Raw genomic sequence first — 14,258 nt, forward strand, 5'->3', positions numbered from 1 at the left:
CAATTATATGCAAATAAGAAAATGGAAACCCAGATGTCCCTCAAAAGTGAAATGAATCAACAAACTTCGGCATTTCCCCACAATGGAACACTATTCAGGAATAAACAGTAAGTACAGATACATGGAATACTGTGGATAAATCTCAAATATATTTTACTAAGTGAAAAAGGCCAGACCAGAAAGGCTAGATATTTTTATTCCATTTATATAATATTCTAGAAAAGGCAGAATTGTAGGGATAGAAAATAGGTCACTGGGACAGCACGAGGGGAAAAAAATTATTTATTTATTTATTTTAGAGAGCACAAGCAAGGGGAGAGGCAGAGGGAAAAGGAGAGGCAGACAATCTTAACTAGACTCTACACTGAGCACACAGTCCCAGAGAGGGCTTAATCTCATTACCCTAGATCATGACCTGAGCTTTTGGTTCATGTTTTTGTTTTGCTTAGTTGGACACTTAACCAACTGAGCCACCCAGGTGCCCCCAGCATGAGGAAATTTGTGGGTGTAATGGGCCTGCTATATATTAGGACTATAACAGTAAATGGTGCATCATATTTCCTGAAGAACACCAATAAACACTGAATAAAACATGAGAAACAGCCTCCCAAAAGAATGCAAAGCACAATGAAGAACCAGAAACTAGACAGGTAAATATACTTTGAAGCCACAGCTACCCTTGGGACATCTGCTGTCCTCAATCACCTGCATATGAAACTTAATGGTCTTAAATAAAAAAATCTGAGATAAGGCCCTGGACTGACAATATGTCAGATTAGTAATAAAGCAAGCCCCAATTCGGGCTCCACTTGTGCTAGGTAGTATGTTTGGGGATTATCTCTCTCTACCTCTCCCCTCCCACTCTCCTTTTCTCTCATGTTCTATCACTAAAATAAATAAATTTTAAAAAACCTTTAAAAGCAACAGTTAGTCAATGGGAAAGTATAGACGCTGGGTGGATAGAAGCTAGGAGGTTATAGCAATAATCCACATGGCTTGGACCAGATGATTCTGGAGGCAGGTGTGGAGAAAGTGAGATGTCATTGGATTCTGGATATATTTTGAAGATGTGATGACGAGGATTTGATGATCAACTGGGCATGTACTATGAGAGAAGTCAAAGAAAATTCTAAGTGTTTTGCCTGGGCATCCAGAACAGTAGAAATGCCATTTACTGAGAACTTCTCATTGTAGTAGAGGCAGGTTTGAGAGAGAGTATCAAGAGTTTGGTTTTGAACTATTAGACATTGTAAAGAAGATGTTGAGTAGGAAGGTATATGTAGAAGTATGGGGTTCTGGGGAGATATTTAGATTAGATAAATAAATTTGAGAATTATCAATAACTAGATGACATTTAAAGCTATGGAATTTGATAAGATCACCCAAGAAGAGTCTTTGGATATAGAAGAAAATGGAAAGAGAAGGGAAGAAAAGAAAAAGAAGTTTGAGGATTGAGACTGGGACACTTGAACATTTAGAGGTCAGGCAGATGAGAAGTAACCAGAAAAGAAGACTAAAAAGGAGTAGCCAATGAGGAAAGAAAAAGATTAGGAGAATATGGAATCCCAGAGACCAAGTGAAGAAAGTGTTTTAAATAGGAATAATCAGGGATGCCTGGGTGGCTCAGTTGGTTAAGCAGCTGCCTTCGGCTCAGGTCATGATCCCAGCGTCCTGGGATGGAGTCCCACATCGGGCTCCTTGCTCGGCAAGGAGCCTGCTTCTCCCTCTGCCTCTGCCTGCCATTCTGTCTGCCTGTGCTCACGCTCACTCTCTCTCTCTCTCTCTGACAAATAAATAAAATCTTAAAAAAAATAAATAGGAATAATCAGTTTTGTCAAATGTTGAGAGAGGAGGTAAATGGTAACTTTTAATTTAACAAAGGCTTTAACAATAAAGAGGTTACTACTGATTTTCACAAGATAGTTTTGGTAGAATAAAGAGGATAAATTTTGATTGAAGCAGTTTTTAAAAGATGACCTAGAGTTATGGAGCATGGAGAATTCTTTTGAGTTTTGTTATAAAAAGTAACAGAGACTGTTTCCTTTGCTGTGCAGAAGCTTTTGATTTTGATGAAGTCCCAAAAGTTCATCTTCGCTTTTGTTTCCTTTGCCTTTGGAGACATATCTTGAAAGAAGTCGCTGTGGCTGATATCGAAGAGATTACTGCCTATGTTCTCCTCTAGGATTCTGATGGATTCCTGTCTCACATTGAGGTCTTTTATCCATTTTGAGTTTATCTTTGTGTATGGTGTAAGAGAATGGTCCAGCTATATTTCATATAGCTGCCCAGTTTTCCCAGCACCATTTATTGAAGAGACTGTCTTTTTTCCACTGTATATTTTTTCCTGTTTTGTCGAAGATTATTTGACCATAGAGTTGAGGGTCCATATCTGGGCTCTCTACTCTGTTCCACTAGTCTATGTGTCTGTTTTTATGCCAGTACCATGCTGTCTTGGAGATTCCTCAAGAAATTAAAAATAGAACTTCCCTATGACCCTGCCATTGCACTCCTGGGTATTTACCCCAAAGATACAGATGTAGTGAAAAGGGCAATCTGTACCCCAATGTTTATAGCAGCAATGGCCACGGTTGCCAAACTGTGGAAAGAACCAAGATGCCCTTCAATGGACGAATGGATAAGGAAGATGTGGTCCATATACACTATGGAGTATTATGCCTCCATCAGAAAGGATGAATACCCAACTTTTGTAGCAACATGGACGGGACTGGAAGAGATTATGCTGAGTGAAATAAGTCAAGCAGAGAGAGTCAATTATTATATGGTTTCACTTATTTGTGGAGCATAACAAAAAGCATGGAGGACATGGGGAGTTAGAGAGAAGGGGGTTGGGGTAAATTGGAAGGGGAGGTAAATCACGAGAGTATGGACTCTGAAAAACAATCTGAGGGGTTTGAAGTGGCGGGGGGGTGGGAGGTCTGGGTACCAGGTGGTGGGTATTATAGAGGGCACGGATTGCCTGGAGCACTGGGTGTGGTGAAAAATAATGATACTGTTATGCTGAAAATAAATAATTTTTAAAAAAATTTATATAAAAAAAAGTAACAGAGAAATGGGGCCATATCAAGAGGAAATGGGTGTCAAGAGATTTGTTTATCCATTTAAGATGGGAGATGGGAGAAATTTCATGTTTGTGTGCAGATGAAAATGATTAGAATAAATACTAACAAGTTGATAAATGCAGAAGACTAACAAAAAAACAGAACATTGCTCCAACAATGTCCCTGAAGAGATGAGAATTAAGTGGCATTTAATATAAAAGTAGAGGACTGGTCTTAGATAAAGGTACATGAAGTTCATTTATCATAATAGGAAAAGAGGCCCAATGAGTATAGAGTAGGGAGACAGATCAGTGGGGCAGCAGAAGCTTGTAGAAGTTCTCTGATTATTTCTGTTACCTTGGTAAAATCATGACAATCATCTTGGAGTCAGGCAAGAGAAATTAGAAGTCATGATTATGCAAGTGACAACTTAGCTTTGAAGTAAACAAAAATTGATAGACAGAGAAAAAGGAACTAATAAATCCAAGATCATAGTAGAGAACTGTGATATTGTAAAGTGGTAAGATAACACAGTTGGTCTTTGTTCCTGATTTCTGGCAGGAAACTTCAAACTCAAAACTCTCGGAATTCCCTGAGTGATAAAGGTAAATGTTATTCATAACAAGTCCCTTTCAACCACAGCTGAGTTTATGCTAAGGAAGTGACTTTTGGAAAGCCCCTAAGGATGGTAGGCTGGTTGCCAGGGGAACCAACCATATGATCAGTGGGTTGGAAATTGCAGCCCCATCTTCTCACCTCTGGAGAGCAGAGACACTGGACACAGAGTAGGTTACTAATGCCTGTGATTTCATCAATAATAATAACCTGTAAGGCCCACAGAAGATGGGGTGAGATTCTTTAGAACTTAAGATATTTACTATTTTGGGGGCACCTGGGTGGCTCAGTGGGTTAAAGCCTCTGCCTTCGGCTCAGGTCATGATCCCAGGGTCCTGGGATCGAGTCCCACATCGGACTCTCTGCTCAGCAGGGAACCTGCTTCCTCCTCTCTCTGCCTGCCTCTCTACCTACTTGTGATCTGTCAAATAAATAAATAAAATCTTAAAAAAAAAATTAGAAACTGTAAAAATAAAGCTAAAATATAATCCTAGAATTAACTTCTACATAATGTTTGTCATAAAAGGAACAGCAATTAAGGCTTAAAATTTAGAACTAAATACCAAAAGAGCAACCTAGTGTGAAATCCTGATACTCAGATTATGTAATCACAGAAAACTTACAGTCTTAAATGCATTTATTAGAAAACAAGAAATAATTAAAAACAAAAGAATTAAGATTTCAACTCAAGAAGATGAAGAAACAAAACAAAAAAAGAATTAGCTAGCTAAAAATGAGAAAGTGAATAAGCCAGAATTTATAAAGAATAAAAATGGCTACAAGTTCATTCATTCCTTCCAAATCAAGTAAACGATAGAAATATATGACATGCTGGGGGAAAAAAATCAGATTGGGTACAAACCCAAAACACTGAAAAGGAAAAAGAATAACATAAATCCCCCAAATTAAGAAAAGTGCTTATGAGAAAAACCTATATATAATTCAAGATTAAATCAGAAAAACTAGATGAAATGGATCAAATTAATACAAAATCATCCATGAAGAAAGAAAATCTGAGAATACAAAAAAAAAAAAGGAAAATCTGAGAATACATCAATAACCACATAAGAATTTTAAATGTGAATTCAATGTCTATGCTCCTAAAAGGCCATTGATACCAATGACTGATGGTATCACTGGTAAGATTATCCAAATCATTAAAGAATACACAATTCTAACCATACATAATTGTTGAACATAACAAAAATTTGGAAATCCACCCAAGTCATTTTACATAGTTAACTGAAATAACAGACAATGAGAGCTCAGGAAAACTAAGTCAATCTTATGAATCAACATTAGTAGAATTTAAAAATCGACATTAACAATGTAGAATCTAGCTATGTATTTAAGGACTAATACACCACAATTAAATAAGGTTTATCCCACAAATGCAGGAGTAATTCAACATCAGAAAATCTACTTGAGGAGTGCTTGGGTGGCTCAGTCAGTTAAGCATCTGCCTATGGCTCAGGTCATGATCCCGAGGTCCTGGGATCAAGCCCTGCATCAGGCTCTCTGCTAGAAGGGGGTTGGCTTCTCCCTCTCCTTCTGCCCCTCATTGCTCATGCTCACTCTCTCTCAATCTCAAATAAATAAAACCTTAAAAAAGAAAAGAAAATCTATGAGATCCTATATTAAAAACTCTAAAATAAGAATGGCTCTTCTTTCACCTAATTAATTTAGAGTATTTACCAGAAACCTATAAAAACATATTCAGTAAACATTAGTACTTCCAAGAAAGTCTGAAAAAAGATAAGAATTGTTTTCAAATTATGAAATAATCAGCTCCTATGGGTTATAGTTTTCAAAAACTGGTACAAATAGAAAAGGAAGAAATAAGACATATATAAAACTCAAGTTATCTACCTAGAAATCCAATATCACCCACTGGAAATTATTAGATATTTCTGTAAGATTATCATCAACTTACAGAAATCAACATTTTATTATCTGTATGTGTCTGTATTGTGCATGTATGTATATATACTTGTATTAACCATTTAGAAAATATCATACAACAAAATATTCCTATGCATAGTATCAGTATTTATAAAGTACTGAGAAAATTGCTTAACAAGAAATGCAAAAGATTTTTTAAGAAAAAAAAAAAAAAAAAATTTACAAAGGATATAAAAAATAGATACAGCATGTTTAAAGACAGGATTCACAATTGTAAATATGTGAATGGTGCATCAGATTTCCTGAAAACACCTTGAAATGCTGGCTAACCTGTGACATATATCTTTTTAAAAGTGTTCCATGCTTGAGGAGAAGGGAGTTGAGGGAAATTGGAAGGGGAGGTGAACCATGAGAGACTATGGACTCTGAAAAACAATCTGAGGGTTTTGAAGTGGGGGTGGTGGGAGGTTGGGGGAACCAGGTGGTGGGTACTAGAGAGGGCACGGATTGCATGGAGCACTGGGTGTGGTGCAAAAACAATGAATACTGTTATGCTGAAAAGAGAAAAAAAAAGTATTCCATGCTTTAAAAAAAAAAAAAAAAGTAAAGAAGATCCAAAAGAGGCAGAGTGAATTGAGAAACTAGAGGTAAACATGCCCTGAAGTCACAGCTACTCTCATGACATTTGGTGACTTCAACTGCCACTTCGAATTTATCTTAATGTTTTGATAAAATCCAAGAGACAAAGCCATGGGCCCACAAAATGTCAGAGATCAGCACTGAACCTCTTCATAAAAACAGAACTATACAAGGCTTATAGTTCAAGGGAAAAATATCCATGGGACCTAAAAGGAAATGACAAGAAACATTTCAATCTTGGCCTAGACTTGCAATGAAAATAAAGAAAAAAATAATTTACACAGAAGCAGCATTATTAGACCTGTTCTCTATAATTACTGAATGCTGAAAGATATATATAAAATAATGACTGAAATATATGAAATGTAAAATATAAAGTCAAAACCATGAGAAAGGAACTAAACAGAAGCAAGGAAAAAAAAGTAAGATCTCAGGGAGGAAGAAAATATCAAAGCTCTAGAAATAAAACAATATAATCAATTATACTAAAATCTTAAGAAAAAAACCTTAAAAGCAGCCAGAGAGAAAATACAGATTACTTACAAAAGGAACAATAATGAGACAGAAGGCAGACTTCTCAAGAGCACAACAGAAGCCAGAAGACAGTGGAATAATATCTTCAGAGTGCTGAGAAAAAAATAATTGTCAGTACAGAATTCTATACCCAGTTAAGTCATCAAGCAGGAATGAAAGTGAAACAAAAGTTACTTTGCAATAACAAAAATAAAAACAGAGCGTTTACTAACAATAGGATTTGCCTAATGTATTTCATGACAAATAAAATGATCTCATCAGGAAGGTATAATAGAGGAGGAATAGTTTGCAAATAAAAGGATAATCAGGTGAGGGGCGCCTGGGTGATTCAGTGGGTTAAAGCCTCTGCCTTTGGCTCAGATCGTGATCCCAGGGTCCTGTGATCAAGTCCTGCATCAGCCTGCTTCCCTGACCACCCCAACCCCCCGCCTGCTTCTCTGCCTACTTGTGATCTCTGTCAAATAAATAAATAAAATCTTTTTTAAAAATTAAAAAAAAGATAATCAGCTGAATAAATCTATAAGCAAACACTTTCATTATAAAACAAAAATAATGCCCATTTTGGGGGTTAAAAAGAAAACAGAATTGAAATACCAGATAACATATTAGATAGGAAAGATTAATCAAAGTTAGAGCATTCTAAGACTCTTCATATATCCTTTATATTGTTCTGGGACAAGGGAGATACTAACTTTAGTCTTTGTTAAGTATGTATTCCTTAAGTGGCACAAACAGTAATAATAATGACAGGCACAAATACTCCTGAAATACTTAAACTCACCAGGAATCACAGGTATGTAGTGTTTGTAAAAGTACAGAGAAAGAGTGTACATTGAGGGTAGGCTCCTGGTAAGAATTCTGTGACAATGATGCTATTGTGACATAAGAGATGTCACTATCTCATCTCCTTATAGAACCTTAACTCCATATCACAACAGCTTCCAATTTATTTCAAGGTAGACACAGTCCTTTCTATTTTTCAACTGGTTGCCTTGAAATCCCAGGTGTGAGAGTGGGGCATATGATTCATTCAAGATTTCTGTTTTCCTATGTTGTTAATTTTAGCTATTCTGACCAGTGTGATGTAATATCTCTTTGTAGTTTTGTGTTTTCTTGATGATGAGTGATGTTGAGCATCTTTTCATATGTCTGCTAGCCATCTGTATGCCTTCTTTGGAAAAATGTCTATTCATATCTTCTTGCCCATTTTTTAACCGGATTATTTGGTTTTTGGGTGTTGATTTTGGTAAGTTCTTTATATATTTTGGACATAACCCCTTATCAGGTATGTCATTTGCAAATATCTTCTCCCATTTGTAGGCTGCCTTTTAGTTTTGTTGATTGTTTCCTACACTGTACAGAAGGTTTGTATTCTGATACAGTCCCAACAGCTTATTCTTGCTTTTGTTTCCCTTGCCTCAGGAGACATATCTACTAAGAAGTTGCTATAGCTGATGTCAAAGAGGTTATTGCCTATGTTTGCCTTCAGGACTTTAATGGTTTCCAGTCTCACATTTAGGTCTTTAGTCAATTTTGAATTTATTTTTGTGTATGGTGTAAGGAAGTGGTCTAGTTTCATTCTTTTGCATGTTGCTGTCCAGTTTTCCCAACAGCAGGTGTTGGCGAGGATGTGGAAAAAGGGGAATGCTCATGCACTGTTGGTGGGGATACAAATGGGTGCATCCACTGTGGAAAACCTATAGAAGTTCCTCAGAAAGTTAAAAATACAACTACCCTATGATCCAGTAATTGCACTACTAGGTACTTACCCATAAGATACAAAAATATCGATCCAAAGGGATACATGCACCCCTTATTTATTTATTTGACAGAGATTAAGAGAGAGATCACAAGTAGGTAGAGAGGCAGGCGGGTTGGAGTGGGAAGCAGGCTCTCTGCTGAGTAGATAGCCCGATGTGGGGCTCAATCCCAGGACCCTGGGATCATGACCTGAGCTGAAAGCAGAGGCTTTAACCCACTGAACCACCCAGGCGCCCCGCACACCCTATTTATAGCAGCTTACCAACAATAGCCAAATTATGGAAACAGCCCCAAGGTCCATCAACGGATGAACAAATAAAGAAGATGTGGTGTGTGTGTATATCTATATCTATATATCTATACATATATATATATATATATATATATATATATGGAATATTACTCAGCCATCAAAAAGAATGAAATGTTGCCATTTGCAGTGATATGGATGGAACTAAAGTGTATTATGCTGAGCAAAACAAGTCAGTGAGAGAAAGACAAATACCATATGATTTCACACATATGTAGATTTTAAGGAGCAAATGAACATAGTAGGGGGAAAAAAGAGAGGCAAACCAAGAAACAAACTCTTAACCATATAGAACAAACTGATGGCTTCTGAAGGGGAGGTGGGCAGGGGGATGGGTTAAATAGGTGGTGGGTATTAAGGAGGAGATTTGTTGTGATAAGCCCTGTGTTCTATGGGGGTGATGAATCACTAAATTCTACACCTGGAACTAGTGTTGCACTGTACTTAAATAAAAACTTGTAAATAAAAAAGACTTCTCTAAAGCAGTATGCAAATACATATATGGATTGAATGAGTGTCTTCATATTAATTAATACACTTAATAATTAATAAAAGGCCATGTTCATTAAATGCATATATTTTTCAAACATCACTGCAATTAATAAAAACTACAAAACTGTACTTGCATTAAAAGCAATACAGTATATGTGATAAAAAATTAAAAACCACTAAAGATATATAAATAGTCTATGTCTTCCAAATTAAACAAGGGGGAAAATAGAATTAACAAAAAAAACCCCAAAGCTGAATCCATCTTGATTAAGAAATAAAAAATAAGCACAGAAGATTAAAAGAGTAAACAAACAGACAAAAATAAATAAATAAATAAATAAATAAATAAATATTGCCTGGAAAAATAAATCCAGGCAATAGCAATTAAATGGAGTGAACCTTCAAATAAAAAAATAAATTCTCAGATAATATACTATAGTGCTTACCAAACATGTCTGAACATTTGAACAACCTAAGAAGTTTCATAATATATTTGTGTCCCATGTCCAGAGACTGTAATTTAATTGGTCTGGAGTGTGTCCAGGGATCTGGAATTTTTAAAAGAACCCAGCTATGCATACAAATTTGTAAATCACTTCCACATTTTTTTTTAAAAAGTGGTTATGTCAATTGATACTGCCATCAGTAAGGTATGGATCACTTAAAAAACAAAACAAAGCAACAGATTTGTTCAAATATAATTCACATACCTACAGTGCATTCATTTAAAGTATACAATTAAATAAGTTTTAGTATATTCACAGAATTCTGCAACAATCACCACAACTAATTTTATATTTTTATCACTTCAAAAAAAAAGAAAAACCCTTGTACCTATTAGTAGTCATTTCCAATTTCCCTACTCTCATTCTCCATTCACCTTCACCTCCTACCCGAAATGCACTTGCAACCACTAATCTACTTTCTATTTCTATAGATGATCTATTGTAGACATTTCATAAAAATAGAATCATGTAATATATAGTCTTTGTATCTGGCTTCTTTCACTTAGCATGTTTTCAAGGTTCATCCATGTTGTAGCATGTATCAGTACTCCTTTTTATTGCTGAATAATATTCCATCTTAAGGATAAACCAAATTTTATTCATCCTTTCATCAGCTGGTAGACATTTGGGTTATTTCCACATTTTGGCTACTGTATTGCTAAATAATTATCCATTATAAAATGATACCAAATTTTATTCATTTATTCATCAGTCAACAGACATTTGGGTCATTTTTACTTTTTGGCTATTGTGAAAATGAAGATTGTAGCATTTCTGCCACCAAAAGTTGTAAACACTTGGTACTACCACTTAAGTTTTTGCCCCTCCAGGGTATGTGAAATCATTATCTGACTGCGGCTTTAATTTGCATTTCCTGATTGCTAATGAGGTTGAGCACATTTTCATGTCTGTTGGTTATTTGTATTTCCCTTTAACATAATGATATTAACCCCTTATCAGATATACCACTTGTAAATATTGTCTTCCATTCAGTAGGTTGTCTTTTCATATTATCCATGGGTGTCCTTTGGTGTACAAAAGCTTTTTATTTTGATGTCGTCCCAATAGTCTATTTTTGCTTTTGTGTTCCTTCCTGAGGAGACATATTCATAAATATGTTGGTAAAAGTGATGTCCAAGAGATTATTGCCTATGTATTCTTTTAGTTCTATGATTTCAGGTCTTAATCCATTTTATGTTTATTTTTATGTATGGTATAGGAAAGTGCTATAGTTTTCCTTCTTTTGCATGTAGCTGTCCAGTTTTTCCAGAACCATATTCAAAAGACTCTCTTTTCCCCAACTGAATATTCTTGCTGCCTTTGCTGTAGATTAATTAATGATGTATGTGTGGGTTTATTTCTGGGATCTCTGTTCCACTGATCTATGTGTCTACTTTGTGCCAGTACATACTGTTTTGTTTACTAAAACTTTGTAGTATATCTTGAAATCTGAAATTACTATACCTCCAGCTTTGTTCTTTTCTCAAGATTGTTTTGCCTATTCAGGGTCTTTCATGATTCCATATATATTTTAGGATTATTTGTTTCAGTTTTGTGAAAAATGCCATTGGTATTTTGTTAGGCATTGCACTGAATCTATGGTTTGCTTTGGGTAGTATGGACATGGACATTTCACAATTATTAATTTTTCCAATTCATGAGCAGGGAATATCCTTCCATTTGTGTTGTCTTGAATTTCTTTCATCAATGTTTTATAGTTTTCAGAGCATAAGTCATTCACTTCCTTAATTTATAACCTTTTCCTCACTGCCTATGCATGTCTTTTACCCAATTCTTCAAAAAAATTATTTACCTTTTTCTCATTCTATAAAAGCTTTTTATATCCTAGGTATTAATTTTACTGTTGTCAACATGAATTGCAAATATCTTCACCCAGTATCTTTTACTTTATGTCTTTTTATAAAGAAAACAATTTTCATGCAAATTTATCAATCTATTACTGATTATTATTTTTTTTAAATCTAACCAGAACCTTTAGAAATGTTCTATCTGGTTCTCTTTCAAAATTTATGAAAATCTCATTGCTTGTCATTTTTGTTATTTCACTTATTTCTTAAAACATTTCACCAACATTTCACATTTATATCTAATAATGCCAATAAGCCAAATCATTTGCCATGTAATCTATTGTTTCTTTACATTATCTATCACTCACCTATGACCTGTTTCCTTGTGGGTTTGATGATCTTTGTGACCTCCTCTTTTGTTGATCTTAATTTTGGGGAATTCTAAAGCCCTCTTACTTTCCTTCAGAGAGGATGTGCATTTTCTTTGGCCAGAAGTCAGAGGGCCCCACCTCAAAAAATAAAAAAAAAATTTGGACTCCTTTTCTGAAGTTGTTTAACTATATTTCTTATCACTCTATCACTCACTCTTTAATTATGTTTTTTGTTCCTCCTAAGTTAACACCTACCCCAAGCCCTTTACACTTACTACTCCATCTGCTGCAATACCATTCCCCCATAGACTGGCCTGACTCATGCCCTTTTATCAGTCAAGTCTTCCCTCAAACATTACCTCTTTAGAGAGGTTTTTGAAAATTTTCCTACCTAAGGGTCCTGGGTGGCTCAGTCAGTTAAGCATCTGATTCTTGTTTTCGGCTCAGATCATGATCTCAAGGTTTTGAGACTGAGCCCCACATCAGACTCCACATACAGCAGGGAGTCTGCTTGATATTCTTTCTCTCCCTCTTCCTCTGTCCCTCCACCCCCACTGCTGGTGCTTTCCCTCTCTCTAAAAGAATTAAAAAAAATAACCTACCTATAAAAATAGCCCACCCATACTCCCCGGTTAGCTCATTTGCCTATGAACTAATTTTTATCTTTACCTTTATTCATATTCTTTATTACTACTTGCAACTGTTATATTTACTAAATAAATGTATATATGTATATATATATAGGCACACAAATACATACATATATTTTTATTTTCTTGTTTACTTTTTATTTCTCCTATGAGAATACGGCAGAATATGAACCTTATCTAGATCATCATTTCTCCAGTGCCTACTACAGTTCTTGGCAAAGAATAGGCTCTTAGTAAATGTATTTCGAATGAATGAGTACATTTTAAAGAAGGAGAAAATGATAGAAGTCTAAATTTTTAAAAAATCTAGAATGGAACAGATTCCCAAGTTCAAATAAAAGGGTTGTTTTCACTGGAGGAAAGGAAAAGGCCCTCCTTTGGCAGTGGGAAGGATTACCATAAAAGACCAAAAGGGAAAAGTAGGGATTAGGTGTGATTCTTTAGAGAGATTGTGCTGAAAAGCTCTTCCTTTTCTTTTCAAGTGAAAATTTTTTTTTCCACATGACCTGGGCTCTGAAAGGCAGTGTACCAACCAATAACTTCATAAAGAATGAATGGGCAAGAGACAGTTACATTCCAGGGACTTAAAGAATCCAAAGAAAGTGATCATTTAGGTTGGAAAATAACTTGTGTGTCTCTTGTCTACAGGAAAAAAAACAATTAACTTTCTTAGACAATCATATATTCTTCCTGAGCTCTTTTCCAATAGAAGGTGGTCCTGGCACATTCATTTAATGTAAAATACAAAGTTCTTAAAATGTAGTATTAGATTATAAAACACAAATAAGAGAATGTATTTGTTGTAATGGACTGTGTTGACCTGACTTGACCTACCCTATTACTATGTAAATAATATAAGCCCTTCTATTAGAAAATCCATACATTTCAGCACCTATTTTTTAAAAAATATTTTGAGCTCCTTTAGCAGATCTAAATTGTAACAATGGATAGTCTGTTTTTAATATTTCAAGTGCCCCAGAATTCAAATCTAGCTCCTTGATAATCGAGGAAGACAGGAAGGCAAACAGACAGAAGACAGATAAATTATAGTTGCAGAATGGAGAAGCCACATGTGCCCTCTGAAATACTACTATTTCTAGTAATTTAAAACCATTCTTTTGAGAATAGTAAGAGGCAATTCAGTTAATTACTGAAAAACAGAGAAAGCAGCCATCCCAAAGGTAAATCCTGAAATACTAGGGGTACATTTCCTTACCTACTAGTGACACCAAGTTACTATAGTTCTCCAACATCACATCTCTATACAAATCCCTTTGAGCAGAGTCCAGGTATTCCCACTCTTCCTGAGAGAAGTCAATGGCAACATCCCTGAACATCACTGATCTCTGAAACAACAAATATAATACTAGTTGTAGAAATAAAGAAAATATTTTTTCAATGGAGGGGAGATGATGGGGGAGCTCTCCACAAAGAAGCAATGGAGAAAACAGCAAAAAGCCACTGACATAAATAAGACACTAAAGATATCATAGCTTCTGGTGTGCCAATACATTCCTCTTTATTCCTGTTGCTGTAGATATTTCCTGTATATAGAACATCTCATTATACAGATATGTCTGGAACTTAAAGAAGATATAATGTCCCAATTAA

At 35.4% G+C, this 14,258-nt stretch overlaps 1 protein-coding gene across 6 annotated transcripts in view; it reads right to left on the bottom strand.

Annotated features, from left to right (window-relative positions):
* The window catches only part of LOC101688321 (zinc finger protein 420), a 95,428-nt gene that overhangs the window by 10,213 nt on the left and 70,957 nt on the right, over positions 1 to 14,258 (bottom strand). For 2 of the 6 annotated variants that reach the window (XM_004764985.3, XM_004764986.3), the window contains one exon: positions 13,864 to 13,993. The exons of 2 other annotated variants lie outside the window; for them this stretch is intronic. In XM_004764985.3, the coding sequence (XP_004765042.1) occupies positions 13,864 to 13,993 (130 nt within the window). Of the gene's footprint in view, positions 1 to 6,758; positions 6,843 to 11,994; positions 12,133 to 13,863; positions 13,994 to 14,258 lie in introns of those variants that run through there. 2 more of the 6 variants (XM_004764989.3, XM_004764988.3) reach the window with 2 other exon arrangements.

The sequence above is a fragment of the Mustela putorius genome, unplaced genomic scaffold, assembly GCF_011764305.1.
Source record: "Mustela putorius furo isolate JIRA1106 unplaced genomic scaffold, ASM1176430v1.1 tig00000174_pilon_pilon_pilon, whole genome shotgun sequence".
Classification (NCBI taxonomy): Eukaryota; Metazoa; Chordata; class Mammalia; order Carnivora; family Mustelidae; genus Mustela; species Mustela putorius.